This window comes from Somniosus microcephalus, chromosome 14 (genome assembly GCF_052327205.1).
Source record: "Somniosus microcephalus isolate GS21.2 chromosome 14, FLI_Smic_1.0, whole genome shotgun sequence".
Taxonomy (NCBI): Eukaryota; Metazoa; Chordata; class Chondrichthyes; order Squaliformes; family Somniosidae; genus Somniosus; species Somniosus microcephalus.
Window position 1 is genome coordinate 30455717 of NC_141000.1, and position 24547 is coordinate 30480263.

The window sequence follows — 24547 nt, forward strand, 5'->3', positions numbered from 1 at the left end:
CACTCAATGTTTTCAAGGGGTGACTGGATAGGCACTTGAGGGAAATAAACTTGCAGGGCTACGGGGATAGAGCAGGGGAATGGGACTGACTGGATTCTCTACAGAGAGCCAGTATGGACTCACTGGGCCGAATGGCCGCCTCCTGTGCCGTTATGACTCTATGACATACTCTTTGGGACTGTGCAGTGATGTGTTTTTGGGTGGTGCTATGTTTATAGCCCAAATGTATTTCTCTAGTCTTCTAAAATGACTCTCGGTGCAATAGTTGTTTCCACCTAGTACTGAGAAAGAGATTTCATTTATGCCAACTAATCTTTATTTTTTTCTTCTTTAGGGGCCAGTATTAATAGGCAGTTCACAGGGAGGAGTTAATATAGAGGATATAGCAGCTGAATACCCTGAAGCAATTGTTAAGGAGCCCATTGATATACTTGAAGGCATCAAGAAAGAGCAAGCTGTCAAGGTAATGCTCAGAAATTCCAAACATGAAAACTGGATAGAACTCAGATAGTTGAATTTCCTATTTTTGGAACCAATGATTGTACTACAATCAGTTCATATACAGTGAAACCTGTAGAAACGGACACCAGTATATTTAAAAAAAAAAAGGACACTTACTGACAGTCCCAAATAATTTACATTGTAATAGATAAAAACTGCACCTTGAAACCATGAACACTCGCAAATTAGGAACTACTGCCAGCCTTCAATGCACCAAGTCTGTTTACAGCTTAAAAAACAGACACGCAGCTAAGTACCAGGCAGCAGCAGGTGAAAAAATGGCTTTTTAAATAGCGAACACTGTCCTGCATGAGAAACTGCTCTATCTCTGCAATTGAATGCTTGCACGGCTCTATCACTGTGATAGAGGGGCTTCTCTGCCGCTATGGATGCTGGGCAAAGAGATCTCCATCGCACAAAAGCTGGAAACTGCTGGTGGGGGTGGGTTGGGAAGTCAGGAATTGAGGGCCCCTGAAATTGGGTGGGGAGGGAGGCTCAATAGTTGGGAAAGAGGGAGAGGGAGAGGGGGGTGGGGGGGGAAGAGATAGATATAATGGTTTCCCCTTTTCCCCGCCATTGATTTCCCTTCTTCACCTGCTCTCAGGTGGCCTCTTAGTTCTTGGAACATCTCACACAACAGCTTCTGGCGCAAAACAACAAATAGATTCTCAACTACAGGGGACCCTTTTTATAAGGTAGATCCAATAACATTTGTAGAGGTCAGGTGGTCTGATATCATGTGATCAAACCTCCAGGAATGCCTACAACCATTGTTGGAAACCCTACTTCACCAGTACATCAGGCACTGATGAACTGCTAACAGCCCCCTACCCACCCCCCAGCAGCTGCAGTACACAGTGGGAGGGGGTCCCGGACATGGCTCTGCAGGACATTAATTCCCTCCGCCCCCCCCCCCCCCCCCTCCCCAAATTTGGCTGGGATCTGCCAGGCACTGCGGCACTACGGCTGCCAATGTAGCAGATCCCAGGATCAGGACATTCCTCCCTCAATGGAAAAACACCCTGGGATGGCAATGTGCTACGAAACCCAACAAACAGAAATTGACCTGAAATCACATCCTGCTGGCAGGGTTCCAGAATTAGGCACGATCCCAGGTGAGGGTGGGGAAAAAAAAGAAGGAATGCTGCAGGAGATGCAGGCAATCCTGAAATAGTTGACTCATCTGGTTTACTGTGCATGCAATGACCATTTTGGAAATAAGGACACCTGATGCAAGTCTCTTGGGTGTCCCTAATTTACAGGTTTCAGTGTACATGTCGACAATATTTCTATTTTTCTTTTCCAATTTTCTCCTCCTAGCTCATCAGTGAGCCTACACTATACTTCCTCAGCCACCATCACTAAACAGATTATCTGGTCATTATCACATTGCTGTTTGTGGGACCTTACTGTATGCAAATTGGCTGCTGTGTTTCCTGCGTTACAACATTCTTTTAAAAAGTACTTAATCAGCTGTAAAGTGCTTTGGGACATCCTGAGGTCGTGAAAAGCGCTATATAAATGCAAGATTTTCTTCTTTATTAGCGCAGCAGCATGCTGCACCACCGGATTACTGAAGAACGTGATATTGTGAGTGATCTGTTGGAACCAAGCAGCATGCTGCTGCGCTAATGGGCGGGGAGGCCTCCAACTACCACTTCTACCAGACAGGAGAATCCTGCCTAATGTCAACCAAACATTCAGATCCGGGGCTCCGGTCTACACTTGCTGGGGCTGTTTGGAGAAGGGCCGAACCCTGCACCTTCTGACTCCGAGGCGGGCATGCTACCACTGAGCAAAAGGCTCGTTCCACATCAAACCCAGTACTCCTGGTTACCCACACCACTCTTTTATAAAGAGGTCAAGTACCCAGTTTTCAGATCACCCCAATGGAGGGCCAGTTGGAGGCCTGATCTAACACACATCCCACTTTAAGTAGTATTGGTAGAATGGGGGGACGTTTGCTGTCCAGAGCAATGGGGAGGAGATGCTTTTCAAAAATAGCGGCGGGGAAAGGAAACGTCTTTGATTTTTGAATTGAATTATTTTTTCAGTTTAGATATACATAACTTTGTGGCCGTATTTTGTTTCTCTTCCCCAACCCCCTTCTGTTCTCTGTGCTGCTTTTTGTTCAATGACTAAGAGCTGCATGAGAGCAGTTTGTGGTTATACTTTTTCTCCCTTCTCTTTGTGCCTCCACTTAGAGCCTCTCTCAGAATACACAATTGAAACGAGACAACCCTAGAGTCATAGAATCAGAACCTTTACAACACAGAAGGAGGCCATTTGGCCCGTCATGCCTATTTCGGCTCTTTGAAAGAGCAATTGTGCTTAGTCTTCCCCACCCGGTCCGTAACCCCACATGTTCCTCATCCTCAAGTCACTGTCCAACTCCCTTCCACCACCTTTTCAGGTAGAACATTCCAGATCTCGACAACTCCTTGAGTGAAAACATTTTTCCTCGTCTCCCCACTAGATCTTTTGCCAACAAGTTTAAATCTACGACCTCTGATTATTGACCCACTCACCAGAGGGGATAGTTTTTCTCTATCAAAACCTCTCATTATCTTGAAAACCTCTTAGGTCACCTCTTAACCTTCTCTGTTCCCAGGGGAACAGTCCTAACTTTTCCAACCTCTCCTCATAACTGAAGTCCCTCATCCCTGGTAAACCTTCTCTGAACCCTTTTTAAGGCCTTTACATTTTTTCTGAAATGTGGTGTCCAGATTTATCCAAGCGGAATAAAGTCAGCGTGCGCAGGAATTTGCGGGCACAAAGCTGAGCTCCACTGTCTGGAGCTCTTGTGCACAGCACCATCCCAATTTAGATAGTTTCTAATTTTAAAGAAAGTATTTACATTTCTATGGCTCCTTTCACATCCTCCGGACCTCCTGAAGTGCTTCACAGCCAATCAAGTACTTTTTGAACTGTAGCCACTGTTGAAATGTAATATACCTGGCAGCCAATTTGTGCACAGCAAGATTTCACAAATAACAGTGAGATATATGACCAGATAATTTTTTTTGTGGTGTTGGTTGAGGGATATATGTTGGCCAGGGCACCAAGAGAACACCCCTGCGCTTCTTTAACTAATGCCGTGCAATCTTTTACATCTGCCTGAGAGGGCAGACGGGTTATTTGGTTTAACATCTCCTCCGAAAAACGTCATCTTCAACACTCCCTCAGTACTGCACTGAAATGTCAGCTGTCCAATGTGTGCTGAAGTCTCTGGTGTGGGACTTGCCCCTGAATCAGAAGGTTGTGGGTTCAAGAGTGCTACCACTGAGATCATTTTTACATTTTATTTAGGGATATTTTTTCTATTGATTGAAACATTGGCACATTCAAAGCATCCTCTGCTCTTGCAGTATTTTTTGAACTAATCTGTTCGCTGTTTGCTTTGGAACCTAAGCTTTCTATCTTTGTTGAATAATTTTAAACTGGTGCATTTTAAAATGGAATTTTTACACTCTACAAAATACTAAAATCATACAGGTAATGTGTAGACCTAGACAGCTATTCATCTTTTGGCAAAGACTACTTTAAAAGGGATTAGCATTTTAATGTTAATTTCTGTGTTAAAATGTCATTTTTCCAGGTTGCACGGAAAATGGGTTTTCCACCTAATGTCGTAGAAGATGCAGCAGAGAACATGATCAAATTGTATGAGCTGTTTATCAAATATGATGCCAGTATGGTAGAGATAAATCCTATGGCGGAGGATGTCTCTGGGATTGGTAATGTACCCTGGCCTGCTTTTATTTCGGATTTGCTTAATAAGATTTTATGCTGAGAGGGGTCCGTACTTTTATATAAATTTAAAAAAAAAAAAAAAAACTGGCCATTTCTAAATTCCAAATTAGTGGATGGGGGCGGAACTATGTTCATTAACTCTTCAGTGTTTCTGCAAAAGAAATGGTGGAGCGTCGCAAAAGTCCCAGGAAATGATGGCATAGCGTAAGTCACTTGCCCCATAATTTCCTGGGACTTTTGCACTGTAAAACTGGCCCCACAACGTAATGGCGCAAGTTTCCAGGAAATTCTGGGCCAATGTGTCATTACATTTAATGGGTCTTGGCACAAGAGACTTGAAAAGGAACATAGTGGCCCAGAAATTCGGGTCGGGGGCTTTCCGTGGGTGCAAGCCCCCGACCTGCACTTACCTAACGCCGTTGAGCTGTGGGCCCGCGTGGGATTCCGATCCTGGGCCTCCTTCAACTGCCGGCGCGCAGTGTTTGTGTATCCCAGGGGCACAGTTAGTTCGATGCATCCCCTGGGATCACGTGGGCCATGGAGAACCAATGGTAGCAGGGAATGCTTCATTCATAAGTTTGACAGGAGGAGCTGTCAAACCTATAAATACTATAAGCCCCAAAACATCACTAAAACTTCAAATAATTTTTTTTAAATCACATTTTAAAAATAACTAAATTACATGAAATAACTATTAAACAATTTAAATTTTTGAAAAAATTAATTACATTTTCTAACGGGGCTAAAAATAAACTTACCTTTTAAAGTATTTAAAAATAATAAACCTGTGGGGGAAAAAATGTTTTAATTTTAATTAATTCACCACTTACCTTGTTAAAAGCAGGCCTTGCGCCTGCTTTTTAAAAGTGTAACTGCTGGAGACTTACCCTCCCGGAGAAACCTGCAAAAAAAACGTAAGTTCAATGCGCACGCGCTCGACCACTGAACCCCTTTCAGGGGAACGGAAGTGCCGGTTTCCTGCGCATGCACAGTGCATGCACGAAACCGGCATTTTCGTTGGGCCTACGCGTGAGTACCCCGTGCGTATTCACGCGTTGGGACCCGAATTTCTGGGCCATTGTTAAGGAGTTGATGCGATAAGACTTCCGAAACATCGTAATTAAATGCACACAGTTATTCAGATACGTTCTCTATTTATATTGTATTCAGCCAACAAATCCATCCACTTGCAATGGAAGAGCAAAAAAATACATTTCACCTCCAATAGCGTAATACTTCTGAATGTGGACTTGCATCGCTTTCATAGGGTGAACAAATACTAACGCCTTTAGAACCATTCAGCATAATCCTTGAACCAGTGGTTTCTACACATTCAACAAGATCAGTTATTAAAAATACCAGCATAGATGTAGTTTTGGTAGATTGGGGAAGGATCTCCTGCCACTTGTCTTCATAATTTGCCCTTGATCCTAAATCACATCTTAAACAGTTACCTGGGCACATTTGTAGCAAAAAGTGCATTACACCAATCGTAGCCTAGGTTATTCTTTTTGAAATATTCCTTTATTTGTGATGAAAAAACATGTGGCTGTTGGTGTTTTAGAAAAACAGGCCAACGCCTGTTCTCTTTAAATGGTCTCCCCATCCCTTCATGGAGTGAGTTGCTTCCACGTGTCCTTTTTTGGATAGAAAAGCCAAGTATCCTGGTCACGACTGCTAGTTCTAGTTCTACTGTTCAAATGATATTGGGGAAAATGTTGTTGATGGACTCGCATGAAAATTGCTATATCTAATTGGTTGTTAATGACCACAAGCACACACAACACAACAGGCACTAAAATACTAAAATGACGGTACTGTTTTACTACCTCAGTTTTATCTGCTACTTGAGGAATAATGCTGTTCCCATGATGTTTATGCGTCACTCAACCTAATTGAATTTTTTTGGGTTGGTCTAGACTAATTGGCTGCCATTTACCAGTTGACATCTCTACAATGCAATAAATTCTTAATAGTTGCCAACCGTTTATTCAATTACTGCTGTATTAGTGATGCATTTTTCAGCCATAACCTTTTGTTTGCAGTGATGTGCATGGATGCAAAGATCAACTTTGATTCTAATGCTGCCTATCGGCAGAAGGATATTTTTGCCCAGCAGGACTGGAGTCAAGAGGATGAACAAGACAAGCAAGCAGCTGATTTAGAGCTCAGTTACATTGGATTGGATGGAAACATTGGTTGTTTGGGTAAGAAATGGGGCTTGAATACATCACCGATTAATTAATAGAATCAACTGAGAAAAACAATTCTGCCCAGATTGTGTTAAGGTTATTTCCTTATTCCACATAGTTTACCTTAAACTTTACGTTTGTCGTTTAGCTTGTTTGTGCATGCAAATTACTGCAGTTTCCTTTGACAATCTAAGGGCATCTAACTTGATCAGCATTTAACTCTAAATCCAAATAAATTGTGCAAACCAAATTGTGCATGATAGTTTTTGTTAACCGCTGTGCTCTCCCTGTTCCAATTGAGAGAGAGAGAGAGACTATATTATCACAATATACTTATTAGTCCTCTCAAGTGAAAATATGTGTAGCATTTGAAATTGACTTAATGGGCCAGAATTTACTGTGAAAATAACGGTGAGGCTAACGGCGTTCACCGTTATTTATGCGCGGATCAGCGAGCATGCATGCACAGTTAAACGTGAAAATCTGGAAGCTGTTGTCAGAGATGCGCTGCCCCTCCATCAGCTTTGCGAAAATGGCATCTGACCTTCTGACTTACCATTCAAATACATTAAACAGCGTGACGTTCCTGTACTTGCATGGTAGATAGGGACTAAACTTGTCACACAAAGTTAGGGCTTGTCCATTCCAATCTAAGCACCCTTTTAACAACGTGCTAAGTCTTAATTACTGCCAAACAACCTCTCTGGCACTGAAAACGAACTATTACAAGTCTCTTTTTGTTTTTTCTTTGTCTCTTTTTGTTCTCTTAATCCAATCTTTCTTTCCCTCTCTCTTATTTTACTTTCTGTACCTGATTTGACATGGAATTCACTATTCTTGCACTTCCTGGTTCAGACTACGTGCCTCATTAACAATTCTTCAATCTGGTTATGGAGAAATACGATTGCTTGCCCTGTTCACACAGGTCCCAGATGCCCTGTAGAGGGCGCCGTGCCATTTGGATGTCACTTTGACAGCAACTTCTTGTACAAAACCACAATGGAAAGTCTATGGGCAAGTGAAAGTACAACGAACAGCTGGCGCCATTTGTTCGCCATTCACAGCTAAATCCGGCCCAATGTCTTTCCCTTACCAAATCTTGAGTTAATTTTGGAAACTAAGTTTTGCCCAGCCTATCTCTTGTCAATGGAACTGCAAGGTGCTGTTTCCTCCCTATGTTACTGAAAAAATATAGCTCATCAAGCACCTGGGTTCCTTTTGACAATGACTCATAAGCAGGTCCATGTGCATGTCTAAGATATTAATCATTTTAAAATTCACACTTTGATTTTCATTCTCCGCTTGGCTCAGTTGGTAGCATGCTCATTTGAGTCAGAAGGTTGTGGGTTCAAACCCCACTCCAGGGCGTGAGCACATAACCTAGGCTGACACTTATAAATGTAGTATTGGAGGTACCATTTTTGGGACGAGATGTTAAACTGAGCCCGTCTGCTTGTTCAGACAGAAGATCCCATGGCACTATTTGAAGAAGAACATGGGAGTTCCTTCGTGCCTTGACTAACATTCTTCTCTCAACCAACATCACCAAAAATAGATGCACTGGTAATTCATCTCATTGTTGTTTGAGACCTTGCTGTGTGCAAAATGACTGCTGCATTCACCTACATAGCAATAGTTGACTGCACTTTAAAAGTAATTAGTTGTATGTGAAGAGCTTTGTGACACCCGAGAGGTGTGATATGGTGTTATACAGGTGCAAAAAGTTACTACTTTTGTTCTCTTGGTTATCTGTTTAAAAAAGCATGTTAATTACACCATTGTGTTGAACCACAAGTCTAAATCTTCTATACTGCCATACAAAAGACCAAATTATCACCGTAATTTTAAATACCCCACTTATTTGGAGACAATCAGACTCTCAATTTCTTATTGTATATTGTGTCATGTTACTAACAGAGCTATTACACTGTTCCAATATTGGAAGCTGGTACCTCCTAGTTAGTAAAGCTGCCCTGATTAACACACTGCAACAGTTCCATGAAACAGCAAACACCATACAAATAAGTGTATGGATTCTACTACCCTTGGTCTCGCATCCCCTTCTTAAGGGGAAGCTAGATTAAGTACATGAGGGAGTAAGGAATAAAAGGATATGTTGACAAGGTGGGAGGAGGCTCATGTCGAGCATAGACCAGTTGGACCGAATGGCCTGTTTTTGAGCTGTAAATTCTATGTAATCCAGCGCTGTGTCCTTTATCAACCAGGACCACTTCCTCTAGTACCAGCATGCAAACATTTGATTCGAGGTGCCCGTTCTGAAAAGGGAAACCTTGCTGGGTGTGGATCTGAGAGCAGACTGTATTGATCAGCTCTTTCCCCAGCTCCCCAATTTTCTTCCTCCTCTCCTGTAGGCACTTTCTCCTACTGAAGTACACTTCCACAGATCCTAGTTGCTGTCTAGTACTTCACACAAGTGGTCATTCTTCATGTGTGAGCCTAGACAGCTGATTATTTAACAATGTCCATCCCTGTGCCCGTTCCAGTAAGGGGGGGTGGTCACTGATCAGGAATGGCAGGAACTGATTCATTTATTTATTGCCCATCTAAACCAGTTGTATTACCCACCTACTGCCCTGGATGAAATCTGCTAACTTTGCACAGACCAAGGATTAAACCTGGGATCATCTGGTGCGTATGGCTTGGTATTACACTATGTTAGTACCCATTAAGCCAGCGGGGGACTGGTTGTCTACCAATCCATGCTGGCAGGACTCCACAATCAAGGTAGGGATGAGACTGCTCATTGGGTGGTCTCATTGCTTGGAGTGCACTTGTAATATAGGTCGTTGACAGTGCGCTGAACAGGGTTAGGCCATTCAACCCCATGAGCCTGTTCCACCATTCAGTTAGATCATGGCTGATCTCTGCTTCAACTCCATTTACCCACCTTGGCTCCATATCCCTTGATATCCTTAATTAACAAATTTACTGATCTCAATCTTGAAAGCTCCAATTGTCCCATAATCCAAAGCCTCTTTGGGGGAGAGAATTCCAGATTTCCACTACCCGTTGTGTGAAGATGTGCTTCCTGATTTCCCTGCTGAATGGAATGGCCTAGCTCTAATTTACGTTGCTTCGTTTCCGATTCTCCACCAGAGGAAATAGTTTCTCTGTATCTACTGTATCGAATCCTTTTAACATTTTAAACACCGCGATCAGATCACTCCCTTAACCTTCCACACTCGAGGGAATACAAGGCAAGTTTATGCCCTCAATTTAACCCTCTAAGCCCCGGCATCATTCTGGAGAATCTGCGCTATACCCGCTCCAAGGCCAATGTATCCTTCCTGTGGTGTGGTGCCTAAAACTCAACACACTGGTCCAGATGAGGTCTGACCAAGGCTGTATACAACTGAAGCATAGCTTCCTCCCCTTTGTAATCCAGCCCCTTTAAGATAAAGGCCAACATTCCATTCACCTTTTTGGTTGCTTTTTGTACCTATCTACTAGCTTTAAATGATTTGTACAGTGTAGATATTTCTGGATTAATCAGAACTTCAGTTAGAAATGTTCGGCAAGTTTGGAACTGTACCCTGTGTGGGGGATACACACTAACGTGGACTGGCTGGGCTGGACAGCCTGGCTCCATGTTGCATTACAGTAAATAAATGCCTTACTGTAATGGGACACAATATCAATGAAGCAAATTAGCATAGTTGAATCTTTGTTCAAAAATGTAAACTTGAACCTTTGTTTAAAAGTGTTTGCCCATTTTTTAATAATGTAAAATGTGTCTAAAGTAATGTGGAAGCATTGAGAAAAAGAAAGGCAGTTCGTTGATTCAAGAAAAGACTGATTTAAGGGGTCTTTTTAGTTTATGTTGATATTTGCATGTCTGTGTGCATTTTACTTTCAAGTCATTTTTTGACTGAGATGATTCCCTATTTATGGGAGATTTTTCTGAGCCTTTGCTGCTTTTGTTTTGTTAAACATGGGCTGGTTGCATATCATTGGTGGGTATTTTATTTTGCAGTAAATGGTGCAGGGCTGGCTATGGCCACAATGGATATCATAAAGCTTCATGGAGGATCGCCTGCCAACTTTCTAGATGTAGGTGGTGGGGCAACAGCTCAGCAAGTGAATGAGGCATTTAGACTTATTACTTCAAACAAAAAGGTGAGTGGGGGTAAATTATTACCATCTCCCATTACAACTGTTTGGATTTGACTGGGGTTTTCATGATTCTAAATGTTCCTCCATTCCTTCGATGACCTAAGCAGTTATTTTTTTTGTCCACCTTTCCAGTGTACCAGTCTCTCAGCAAAGGAGAGTGGACAGGGAGCCTGTGCTATCCAGTCTGCCAATACTCAGATAGTTATAGATGCCAGTTGTACTGGAGTAGCTTGGCTAGAGGCGCGGCTAGTTTTGGAGCACAAGCTGTTGGGGCCCATCACCGAAGCCAGTCTTCAGCCAATTCGATTCACTCCACATGATATCAAGAAACAGCTGAGCGCACTGGATACATCAAAGGCTGTGGGCCCTGACAACACCCCAGCTGTCGTGCTGAAGACTTGTGCTCCAGAACTAGCCGTGCCTCTAGCCAAGCTATTCCAGTACAACTACGACACTGGCATCTACCCGACAAAGTGGGAAAATTGCCCAGGTATGTCCTGTCCACAAAAAGCAGGACAAATGCAATCTGTCCAATTACCATCCCATCAGTCTACTCTCAATCATCACCAAAGTGATGGAAGGTGTCATCAACAGTGCTATCAAGCGGCACTTACTCACCAATAACCTGCTCACTCATGCTCAGTTTGCATTCGGCCAGGGCCACTCAGCTCCAGACCTCATTTCAGCCTTCGTCCAGACATGGACAAAAGAGCTTAATTGCAGAGGTGAGGGGAGAGTGACTGCCCTTGACATCAGGGCAGCATTTGACCGGTTGTAGCATCAAGGAGCCCTAGTAAAATTGAAGTCAATGGGAATCGGGGGTAAATTCTCCACTGGCTGGAGTCATACCTAGCACAAAGGAAAGTTTTTGTGGTTGTTGGAGGCCAATCATCTCAGTCCCAGGATATCGCTGCAGGAGTTCCTCAGCAGTGTCCAAGGCCTAACCATCTTCACCTGCTTCATCAATGTCCTTCCCTTTATCATAAGGTCAGAAGTGGGGATGTTCACTGATAGTCAGTGGATAGTCAGTTCCATTCACAGCTCCTCAGATAATGAAGCAGTCTGTGCCCGCATGCAGCAAGACCTGGACGACATTCAGGCTTGGACTGATGTGTGGTGGGAATGTTACTTGCCACTTAAGTCCCAGGTAATAACTATCTTCACCAAGAGAGAGTCTAACCACCTCCCCATGACATTCAATGGCATTACCATCGTCAAATCCTCCACAATTAGCATCCTGGGGTCACCATTGACAAGAAACTCTCCACTTGCCTGGATGAGTGCAGCTCCAACAACACTCAAGAAGCTCGACACCATCCAGGACAAAGCATCCAATTGATTGGCACCCCATCCACCACCTTAAACATTCACTCCCTCCACCACTGGCGTACCGTGGCTGCAGTGTGTACCATCTACAAGATAACACTGCAGCAACTCACCAAGGCTTCTTCGGCAGCACCTCCCAAACCCGCAACCTCTTCCACCTAGAAGGACAAGGGCAGCTGGCGCATGGGAACACCACCACCTCCAAGTCACACACCATCCTGACTTGGAAGTATATCGTCAATCCTTAATCGTCGCTGGGTCAAAATCCTGGAACTCCCTCCCTAACAGCACTGTGGGAGTACCATCACCACACGGACTGCAGCGGTTCAAGAAGGCGGCTCACCACCATCTTCTCGAGGGCAATTAGAGATGGGCAATAAATGCTGGCCTTGCCAGCGACGCCCACATCCCACAAACGAATTAAAAAAAAAAAAAAAACAACCCCTGTAGAAACTTGGAATGTCACCAAGGTCAGTCTGCTTTGTAACCAGTTGCTGGTTGGCTTGCAAGAAAAGTTCGTCATATGGGAACGCCCTTGAGCTGTCTCCATGACAACCAAACCAAGATCAGCAACTTGCCGAGTGTCAAATTGCGGATGTCAGGCCGTGTCATACTCTGCTGACATATGTTGGTGAATTCATTTAAAATACCTACTAGGCTTGAACTTTATTAATTAAATGATAGTGTAATGCTGGGTGCTCTGAACAAGTGGTCCCAAATGCAACTAAAAATGTGGTTGGCCTTTCTGAATGGAAATCTGTTTTTATTGAGTTACAAATTCATTGCTCCCCTTTTTATATATAAAAAAAGGAAGAAAACACTAATGTTGCAGTTTTCAGGGTTGTACAAAACATAGTGATGGTTTGAAGACATTCTTGTAAACTCTCCATACTGCACATCATTCGCTGTCTGAGACAGCAGAGAGGTGACGGGTGCATAACAATACCAGGACCACATTTTGAAAAGAATTTGTGGTTGATTACTACCCCACCCCACCCCATCACAGAAACAAAAGCGACTTATAAAGTCTGGGAATTAAAACAGAAGCACCTTGTACAGTGAAATTATCCTGAACCATTGAGCACAGGTAATGTGTTTGTTAATGCCTTTTATTTAGTAGTAGATTACATTCTGGACAGATACACCAGCAGCAAATCCATTTTTAACTGTGTACCTCCTGAAAGTTTTGAGAGCATCTGTCAATCTTCAGACATTCAGAAGTACATAGAGAAGAGAGAGCACTGATTCCCCTCGCCAAACAGCAATTGAGCTGATTGACCTTAGGCAGTGTTTACTTAGTGATTAGACTTTATGGCCTGAAAATGGCCAGGCCACATTAGCATAGCTCAAACCATACCAGCAGAATAATAAATTATACATCACATGATCTAATGCTCCTGTCAATATAAAACAGTTTTTCACCTGATTTACTGTGAGTAATGTCACTAATCTAATTGCTGCTTTAAAAAGTTGTAATTCTTGGTGTGACCATTCCCTTCAATGAAGTTCAGCAGCTATGCACTCTGTTTTCTCTGTGGCAAAAACAAATCGCCATAAACTTCTTAACCTAAATACAGCAAAGCCTGTTATTTGTACCGTTTTAATTTTTTTTTCTTATTGTTGAACTCTAGATGTTTCCGATCAATTCTAGTTTTAGGCCCCAAGACTATTTAATATTTCTGGGTTAAAGCACCCCAGTTAACAACAGCTAACCTAAATTTAATATGAAAATACAGTTGAACCATTTGATTTTCAGCCTAAATGAGCCTTGCCATTTTCATTCATGGTATGGAAATTTCTACAGTTCTGATTCTAATCCTTCCATTACCTGCTTTGCAATGTTTGTGAACTATTTCTAAAATGTTATAATCTTTATCTTTTTTCATTTGTTTTTATAAAAACTATTTTATGTCCTAAATATGTCTGAATAATTTAATAGGATAAGAGGGCTCTGCTGAACCAGCAATTCTAGTTACGCAAACGTAAAAAGTACTGTGCTGTAGGACTAAGGGAACAGATGGTGCTGGATATCCCAAAGAGGGAAAAGGAGCAGCAGGAGAAAAGTAACAGGATTTCTTAACAAAAGGAGTGAATTGCAAATGGAATAATGCGCTAAAGAAACTGGGGTTTCCACCTAACACTAATAAATTAGCAATGGGCTAAAATACAGACATCTATTTATATAGCATATTATCAGTCCTGAGAAACACATCAAAGTGCTACATGCAAATTACTTTTTGTGTCAGTCATGGCTCAGTAGGTAGCGCACTCGCTTCTGAGTCGGAAGGTTGTAGGTTCAAGTCCCACTCCAGAGACTTGAGCACAAAAATCTGGACTGACTCCAGTGCAGTGCTGAGGGAGTGCTACACTGTTGGAGGTGCTGTCTTTGGGATGAGACGTTAACCCAAGGCTCTGTCTGCTCTTGGGTGGACGCAAAAGATCCCATGACACTATTTCGAAGAGGAGCAGGGGAGTTAGCCCCGGTGTCCTGGTCAATATTTATCCCTTAACCAACATCACTAAAACAGATTATCTGATTACTATCACATGACTGTTTGTGGGAGCTTTCTGTATGCAAATTGGCTGCCATGTTTCCAACATTACACCTGTGACTATCTTCAAAAGCACTTCATTGGTTGTAAAGCGCTTTGGGTCGTCTGAAGGTCATGAAAAGCGCTATATAAATGCAAGTCTGTCTTTTCTTTTGAAGCATAGTCACTGTTGGGTAGGCAAATGCAGAAGCCAATTTGCACTTGACTAGATCGCAGAGACAGCAATGATGAGAGTGAGCGATTTTCTAGTATCTGGTGGCGTTGGTTGAGGGATGAGTGCTAGCCAGGACACTGGGAGGTCTTCCTGCATTTAGTCCACCTGCACAAGCAAATGAAACCTCAGTTTAATGATTCATCCAAACCATGGCACCTCTGACAATGCTGCAGTCCCTTAGTACTGTGCTGATGTGTCGGTTTAGATTATGTGCTTGTGTCCTAGAATGGGATATGAGCCCACAACCTTCCAGTTCACATGAAAGTGCTATTAACTGAGCCAGGATCACACTAAGGGGGAAAAATTCAGTTGCTTTGCACCTCCCGTTAGCGCCCTAAGAGGGCACTAATTGGGCGCAAAGCAACTAGCGCCCGGGCGTGGCAATGTTTGCGCCACTCGCGCAATTGACCAGACATTTTGCGGCGGCGCTATACGCTACCGCCACGATCTCCTGCGCCCGCAGATCGTGATGTCAGTCGAGCGTGCAACGCCCCGGACCAGATATTGAGTGGCGCCCCCTGCCTTACCGCCTGCCGCTAGCAACGACAGGCTGAGGGGAGCGTTTTGCCATCAGGAAGGGACTGGGGGAGTGCTATTTAAAGGCGACCGCTTCCTGCCTTTTTTTGTTAGTGACATTTTTGCACCATACATTGAGAGAGACTGACTGACTTCTAGAGAGAATCAACGCTGTGTGAAGGAGTTTTGGGTACTGAGCAGCACTTTGCAGGTTCATTTTGATTTGATCTTCCTTGCATCGATTTAGAAGAGACTATGGGGGCTAGACTGAGCTCTTTCCCTGGACACCTCCATTGTTCTTTCCAGCAGAATTGATGTACGGGTCTCTCCAGGCCAAGATTCAAGGCTGCAATGAGCAGGGTGTGGATGGAGAGCAAGATCGACCCTCCCCTTTAAGAACTGGCCGGCGCCATTGTGTCTGTGTTCAATTGCTGACTGACATCACATGAGCTTCGCCAACGCTCTGAGGTAGCGTTAGCGCCTTAAGAGAGGTGTGTAGTGCCTTGCGCCCGGCCGATAATTGCGCCCCAAACGGGGCGATACCGAATTTCTCCCCCTTTAAGAGTTTAAGAATAAAGGAGGGAAAACAGGAGAAAATGAAGGTCTGGTGTCCAGGACACTAGTGGGCTGATGCCCTGCACTGTAGGCTGGAAGGGAGAGGAGGTACACAGATTGCACTCCAGCGACTACCCACTTGCTAAGTTCTCAGTCTCCACTGAGATGCTGGATGGTGAGAAATACAGGAGAGGCACTTCTGCAGATGGTACAGAGAACACTGGAAGCAGAGTCTATTTCTCATACTCGCACCTTTTTAAGAGCAACATTGACAGAAGCCTGAAACCAACTGTAATGTAGGGAAAATAAAGAGATGGGAGAAAATATCTTTAAATGCCCAGAGTACTTTATCGGTTTAAAAAAAAAGGTTTTGCTTAATGTACATGTATATTTAAACGTCTTGCATCCATAAGGCAAAAAGTAGTGATTGGCAAAATTAGCCACTGTCTGTTAAGTTGATGATGCCGACCCATTGGTTGAAATATCCCATGGACTAAATTCGAACTAATCAAAAACTACTTCCATTCACTAAATAGGTAGGCAAAACTACTAATCAGTACTAAGTAAGCAAATCACCATCTCGAACCAGCAACTCCCACAAGACAAACCAATCAAGTTGCTCAAACAATTTTTTCAAGCTGCATTTGGCCACCACTTTACTTTTTCACGGATCACTATTCGTAGCTAAAAATAACAGCTATAACACAATTTTTTTTTAAAATACACAATTATGGAAAAATCATTAATCTGCCCCATAAAATTGGTCGTTGAATGTTAAAAATGCTTGCAAGAATCTCCACTGTTGAAGGCCTGCTTCTCACTCTGGGGCCTGGTACTTGAGTTCTGCTTCAGTTCCAGGGGTTGGAAATTTCACCTAGGCCTTCAGCTGTGGGAGTTTTAGTTGGTTTTGACGCATTCTGCATGAAAGTAATGCATCATGGAAGTTTAGTTTTCACCCTACTCCTGTGGAACCATACTAGTTAGACAGCACAGTGACGACCTATATCACATGACAAGTCAGGAAGATTTGTAAAATAACAGAAAATGCTGGAAATACTCAGCAGGCTAGGCAGCATCCGTGGAGAGAGAAACAGTTAACGTTTCAGGTCTGTGATGAGCAGGGAAAAAATGGCAAGAATAGATTTTTTTTTAGTATTATGTACAACTTAAGCCATTTTAAATGGAAATGCTGCGCTAATTGTTTTGCTTGGAATGAGGCTATTTTCATACAGGAAACTTTGTGCTATCCGGCACCGACGGGACCGAGCTGTTGCCGTCCCATCAAAACGGCCGGACAAACCAGTGCTAATGTTGAAACATACGGAGATTTTGAGCTCCGTACCTGGCAACAAACTCTGTTGCTTCAACAGCTTCTAAACAGTCGGCTGTACCTTGCAAGCGTCTCTGTAGCTTAGCAACAGCTTCAGCGAGACCTTGCAGAGCCTGACTGGTGGGGAAAAAAAAAAGCAACGAAAAGAAAAAAAACCTAACGAAACGGCTCCTGATTTTTGCCGGTGGCTCGAGCATTCCGGACAGTTAACCTCCGGATAAACCAAAGTTTCCTGTATTGTGAAGGGGTACTGATGTTTGCGCCTGGGCTGGGAATTTTTCTGAGGCACTTTGATGCTGAGCTGGGACATTGCGGCTAGAGTCAGTCAGACTGAGGGAGCGGCAAATAGTCAAATGCTCGAAGTGCTAGTCAAGCGAGACTCCACACCGATTATCTGATTCAATTTTTTTAGCGCTAAATTCTGACTTTGCTATTGTTCACGTTAATGCAAATGATTGGTTAATTCAGTTGTTTTTTTAGTGTAAAATTTCAACTTATCAGGAGTTGATGGTATTCAGCTATTATTGCATTTGTTGTTTTATGCTTATCGTTTGCATTGAACAAGCTATCTTGTCTTTCCGCCTCCCCGCATTGATTTTGTTTCTCAAATGAAAATATATAATGAAATGGTATTGATAATGAGCTTTGTGATTCACCTGGCGTGACCAGACACTTGCAGCAACTTCTTTAAGTTAGCCAGGGTACAGCCCTCCGTTTCAATTATCTGGAGTGGCTGTTGGGTGGAATTAGGAATGTAATTGAAAGATGCAGTTATCTTTTCAATTCCTGCTCTGCTGACAACGCAATGCAGCTTGCTTCACGGCCTGACATCTGTGTTAGACAAACATTGAGGAAGTTGGAAATTCCCAGCAGTAAGGGTGGTGAACTGGGTCCCCCTTGTCCATCTGTTTAAGTGCATCAAATTTCCCAATATTTTATATTTTAATATTAACACCAGTGCAATGGTATTGTTGGGCTAAGCAGTGACAGGGGAAATACACCTACACTTGATCAATGGACAGAGTCTAGTTAGAAGTATTTCTCATCCTAATTTAGTGAAAGTAATCAGTAGGTGAACAGACTGTTACTTAGTCAGGCTAGTGCTTCTCGCAATGTTTGATTAGAAGGTACATACTTGATGTAAATTTTGTTTCATTAGTACACATTTTCGAAGAAACTTAGGCAATGACAGTCCACACAGTTTAAAAAAAAACACTTGTTTACTTTTTAAGAGAAAGCTGTTCCCTTCACAAGTTTTTTTTTAACATAAATGCTGTTTCCTTGAAGAGGTTAAATTGGTTTGTTTTTTCTCCTAGAGAAGAACAGACTGAGGGGTGACCTGATAGAGATCTTTAAAATTATGAAGGGGTTTGTTAGGGTACACAGAGAAAATGTTTCCATTTTTGGGGGCGTGCAAAACTAGGGGTTGTAAATATGTGATGGTCACTAATAAATACAATAAGGAATTCAAGAGAAACGTCTTTACCCAGAGTGGTTAGAATGTGGAACTTGCTACCACAAGGAGTAGTTGAGGCAAATAGCATGGATGCATTTAAGGGGAATTTAGATAAACACATGAGGGTAAATGGAATAGAAGGCTTTGCTGATGGGGTGAGATGAAGTAGGGTGGGAGGAGGCTCGTGTGGAGCATAAACACTGGCATGGACCAGTTGGGCTGAAATGGTCTGTTTCTGTGCTGTACATTCTATGTAAAACTATGAAGGACTGCCCTCGGCTTTGAACGGCACCGGCTAACTTTGCTTTCCTCAGAGCACAGACCTCTGGGTCTGCCTTCTGTGGCTAGAGGCAGGTTTGAAAATAACGCAATGGGGGTAAATTTTCAACTCCCCCCCCCCCCCCCACCCCCCCCCCCCCCCCCCCCGGCCGTATACCTGGCGTTGCGGATTATCCGCCCATTAGTGGTTTTTACTTTCATTAATTCCAGTGGAAATTAAAATCAGTTTCTATAACAGGCAGCTGATCTGCAGTGGCAGTGGGCAGTGAACAATAGTAACTGTTGCAGCTTGAAACTTAGTAAATTCTAATTGAATATTCGATAATCCCAATCAGATCCGCCATACTAATGGTGTCTGTTTTAAACTGATTTTCATAGGGTAATTTTACAATTTTGCATTCCCAGTACTGAGTTTTGCCCTTCTGGGGAGCCCTTGCTCAAATTCCTGACATGCTATTCCAGCAGGCAAAACTTCGTGCTAGGTGCGCAAATTAGTAATATTCCTTGTATGTGTTGCCAATGTATAGTGTATGAAATGATCATTACTGATAAGCAGAGAATTAAGTACTTTTGATGTAACTATGCTGATTGTTTTGTTACTTTGCCCAGATGGTTTCATTATTTCTTTAAAAAGGTCTCTTCTTTCTCTAGGTGCTCGCTATTCTGGTAAATATATTCGGTGGCATTATGCGCTGTGATGTAGTTGCTAAAGGTATTATTCTGGCTGTGAAGGACTTGGATTTGAAGATTCCTATAGTTGTGAGATTGCAAGGTGAGTGTGGCGGTTTCCGCCAATTCAACTACAGAGAGGCACTTGCTTTTGCCCAGTTGCTTTCCACTTTATTTCTCCCAACTAGGAGAGCTGCACAGGTTGGCCTCTTCATTGGTGCATCAGTGAATGGCCACTACTGTATTAGAATTTCATGCTATAAATGCACTCCCAACACGTTTAACTTTAATCTTTTTCCCACTCCCTATCTCTCGGCCTTCGCCATTGCTGGGTGTTGGGGCTAATTGCTTCTTTGAAATTGGTGACTTGCTGAGCAGTATTAGCAGGAAGTGGAAATTCTAATCTGTCCCCTGCTCTGAAAAATAATGTTGTGCACCAGACTGCCTTTAAAATAGATTTTCAAAACTGAATCCATTCTCTGCAGTTTCCACAAAAAAAGCCCTTGTGGTCACAATAAGGGTGAAATGTTTATTTTGCTTCAATGAGATTTCCAAAATCAGGAGGTACATTATGCAGCATGACTTGATTCAGGGTGATGGGATGTCATAAAGCTTGCAGTGTGACAGCTGTCTGTACAATTGCTTATACATTCTTTTAAAATGCACTTTGCAAAAATATATTTTAATGTTCTGCTGGAAAAGTACTCTGCAGGCACATTTAATTTTCAACAATTTCTTCTGTGACATTCAGCACAAGTTTTTTTCTCTCAAAATGCAGTGAGGTGATTGAAAACGATTTCACCGAAGCAACACTGCAGAGCTTGTGTGTTTTGCAATTTTTAAAATTCAGCTGGATTATTGCTCCCTTCTGAAAATCCTCATCTATCTTAGAAATTTGGAATATTTAAAATTTTAGTAATATCTTTCCCTTTACTCCTACTTTTTCACATTAGTCCCATTGTTATTTCTGCATAATCCCAAATTGTAATTTTACTGCCTTCTCTATGTTTGAACACTTTCTCTTTACTCCCCTTTAAACAATTGCCAAAGGCTTTGCTAGAAATTAATTTCCTAATGTGTGTGCACTTGCCCCAACTCCCCCACTTTCTCCCCTTCTAAAAGTGCTGACTGACTTTGGAGTGCAGTTCGTGGCCCCAGCCCTGCAGCACCTGGCCCCATTGACCGTTCCGTTCTTGTGGGAGCCTAGACAGTAAATGTTAGCAAGCTAGTTGACTGACAGCCGACCCAAAACCACTTCTCACTTAATGTCCATGTACGGGCACTTACAGCAGGGGTTAATGATCAGTATCTGTCCCTACCCCAGAGTATCGAGGTCCATTGTAGTAACCCCATTTCCACTCTGCCTGAGAATTGAAGCAAGGGCTACTCCAGACAGTGCCTTTAGACCTCCCCACTTGAGTCAGAAGGTTCTGGGTTCAAGTCCCACTCCAGAGACTTGAGCGCAAAAATCTAGGATGAAGTTTCAGTGCAGTGCTGAGGGAGTGCTGTACTGTCAGATGTGCCGTGCTTCATATGAGACGTTAAACCGAGGCCCCATCCGCACATTCACGTGGATAAAAAAGATATAGCACTATTTCGAAAAAGAGCATGCAAGCTCTCCCAGGTGTCCTGGTCAGTATTTATCTCTTAACCAACATCACTGAAACAAATTATCTGGTCATTGTCATATTGCTGTTTGTGGGAGATTGCTGCGTGTAAATTGGCTGCTGTGTTTCCTACATTACAATAGTGACTACACTTCAAAAGTACTTAATTGGCTCTAAAGCACTTTGAGACGTCCTGAGGTTGTGAAAAGCGCTATGTGAATGCAAGTCTCTGTCTGTCTTGGGGGAAGCTCCGACGTGTGTGCCGAATGCTCAGTGTCTATTATCTTTCACCCATAGGCTCTAAAGTTGATGATGCAAAAGCACTGATTGCTTCCAGCACACTCAAAATCCTGAGCTGTGATGACTTGGATGAAGCTGCTAAAATGGTAAGCGAGAAGTTGCTTGGGAAACTGAAACTACAAACCACCCTTGGGTCCCAAGCTCAGTAATCTGGAATGTATCTGTTTTGGGAACTGCGCTATCGGACAGATTCTTTTGACTGACTTAGCGTCAACCTAACCTTTATGTAGGGAAATAACCGTCTTCCTAAGCTGGCAGATTTTGTAAGTTTTCAGTTTGCACACTGTTCCACTGAAATCATCAACATTAATATTACAGTAATCAGCTTTATTACTGTAATATTAACTATGTTTAATTACCTAAAACATTGCACTAAAACATTTAGGGGGGAAAATTGAGTCGCGCCCCTTTTGGGGCGCTTACTTCGCCAGGGCGCCACTTTTAGCGCCCTGAAAAAATTAGCACCCCCGCGGCCGAAATTCAGCGGTAGCGCCCCACGAGGGAAGCGGGGTGCTACTGGAAGCGCCCCACCTCCCTCTTGGGGCGCTGCGAGTGAATATCGCAGTGCTACGTGCCGCAGCGCCACGCTCTGGCACGTCGCGCCACGGTACGGCAGGCCTTCCTCCCCTTCCCCATGGATCGGAGTGCCGGCGAAAGAGCCTGGCACTCGAGAAGCTGCAGAGGAGGCAGAGGGAGCAGGTGCTGGCAGGCGGCCAGCAACAAAAATGGCCGCCTGGCACCTCCCCTTTAATTTGCGCCGCCTCGGCCGCAGGTAGGCCCCCCTGACCCTGTTGGACATAGTGTCCGGTGGTAAGTCGGGGCGCTACCGAAGATGCGGCCGAGGCGCAAGCGGGGCGTTGCGCAAGGCGATGACTTAATCGCTGGTGGTGCAGCGCGCGGGGCGTTAACGGTTACCGCCGCCGCTAACCTCCTGCTGAATTTTGCAGGATGCGTTGGCAGCGCCGCACCCAGGCGCTAGTTGCTTTGTACCCCATTAGCGCCGCCATAGGGCGCTAACGGGAGGCGCAAAGCAACCGAATTTTTAGACCTTAGAATATTTTCATTATACGTGCCTTGGCGTGCCTAATTCTCACCCCTCCCCCTTGCCACCATTGCCTCTCCTTTCCCATTCTCTCCATTCTGTGTTTTTTTTTAAACTTAGTTTTACTTTTTTTCCACCCAGTCTACTTTTGTTTCTTTAAATAGCAAACTTTAAATAACTGGCTCTCGTGCTCCATTTTGGAGGTACAAATTTTTTTCCCAAAATCTGGGTTTTGGTTGGGTTCGTGAGGCCAGAACAGTAATGATTGACATGATGTGACCCAGCCAGGGTCTAATGCGTTTGTTCAGCAAGACGCAGCTTCCAACAGTGAATAAATTACCTCATGGCACACTCTTTGGGTTCATTGTTTGAGTACCCATTTCCATACGAGAATTATTTTTTAAATTCAAGTTCATTTTGCTCAACCTGGAATTGCTTATTAGGTGCCCCCTTTCAGCGTTTTTCTTTGCTTGCAGGTTGTAAAGCTTTCAGAAATCGTGTCATTGGCAAAGGAGGTACAGGTGGATGTCAATTTCCAGCTGGCAATTTGAGACGCACATTTAAGAAAAGAATTCCTATGGTGTTAACAATTGTGGTATCCTCTTAAATTGTGTTTTGCTCTGTGAAGGGACTCTATTAGCCAAGTTGCAATACTGCACGAAATATAATGTTGACTTGTTAGCATGGCGTTCATTGACATTACTTGTTTAGTGTTGCATCTCCAAATATATAGATGTAATGTAATGCAGACATGGGTAGATTTTTAAATTATTACCAATCAATTATTTAAAGTTTGCATGCATATTGAGTTGCTCTCCAAATCCCATAGAGCATTGATGTGTTCAGCTGGTGGATCCTGAAGCACAGTTGCATGACCAAACACTAAGTCTGAATTGGTCTGTTTTCATAACCTGGCTTCCAGCAAAGTACCATGTACTTTACTGTTTAAAGCATCACTAAGCATGTGTCTGCACTCTCGTCTTACTTGAAACGCACAGGATGTTTTTTGCAGATGCAATTTATGCAACGGATGTTAACTCATTAATTTCTGCTTTGGAACGGTCAAACCTCTAACCTTTTGCACATTCCTCTGCTGCACTGCACCCAAAGGTGCTGCCATTTCAACAGAAGTGAATTTATTATTGGTAAACACATGCCTGAGACACTCCAGATCAATTTCCATACAACAATGAACTCAAACTTTGAAGTAATGAATGAGTTAATCACACTGATAAAGGGGCAAAATAGTCCCTTCTACAAAAGAGAAGTATGTTCAAAGATGTTTGTTGCTGCTGTATTTTGTTTGACACTGTAAACTAAAGATCAAAAATTAGCTTATTAAAAGAAAAAAGCACATTGAATTGTCCCCTTGTGTACGTAGCAAGGCATTTTTGGAATATGTTTAAGCCTCATAGGCTGGAGTTGGAACATTTAAATATGCATTATTGAAACTCTGGTTATTGTATTCAACAATAAAATATATTTCAATTCTGTGAAAACTTGCTTGATAACTGGGTTTTTCTAGCAAATTATTGCTACCTTGTTCAGATTGAAAATGTATGAAAGCTCAGTTCTATTTTGTGGCCAGACTAATTTATTCCACAGCTAAACTACTGGATGAAGTAGTCATTCTACATTACATTGTAGTGACTCGAAGAGATACAAAGTTTGTAGTGTACAGTACAGAGCAAATGTATCACCACTCCTCAGGAGAGGCTGCACAACACAATAGGTATTTTAGCAAAATACTGCGGATGCTGGAAATCCGAAATAACAACAGAAAACGCTGGAAAAACTCAGCAGGCCAGAGCAGCATCTGTGGAGAGAGAAACAGAGTTAACGTTTCAGGTCGATGACCTTTCGAACAGAAAACTGTTGGGGAAGTCTAGGGTTTGAGAATACTGGCGGGATTGAGGTTTGGCGACACTGGGGATTAGGGAGCAATTTGTGTAGAGGCAGAGCATATTGGAGCTACTTGGGAGCATAGAAAGGAGCCATGGCTACCTTGGGAGCACAGATCCATCGCAGGGGGGAGAGTGGGACATCGCGGTGGGGGGAAGTGGGACATCGCGGGGGGGGGGGCAGTGGGACATCGCGGCGGGGGGGGGAGTGGGACATCGC

General features: G+C 43.2%; 1 protein-coding gene across 1 annotated transcript in view; it reads left to right on the forward strand.

The window, feature by feature from the left end:
- Positions 1-23925, forward strand: part of sucla2 (succinate-CoA ligase ADP-forming subunit beta) — an 81349-nt gene extending 57424 nt beyond the window's left edge. The window contains exons 5-11 of the mRNA XM_086006471.1: positions 335-463; positions 4100-4238; positions 6300-6461; positions 10441-10583; positions 19460-19580; positions 21382-21470; positions 22903-23925. Coding sequence (XP_085862597.1) covers positions 335-463; positions 4100-4238; positions 6300-6461; positions 10441-10583; positions 19460-19580; positions 21382-21470; positions 22903-22977 — 858 coding nt within the window. The 3' untranslated portion in view covers positions 22978-23925. The remainder of the gene's footprint in view (positions 1-334; positions 464-4099; positions 4239-6299; positions 6462-10440; positions 10584-19459; positions 19581-21381; positions 21471-22902) is intronic.
- The last annotated feature ends 622 nt before the right edge of the window (positions 23926-24547 follow it).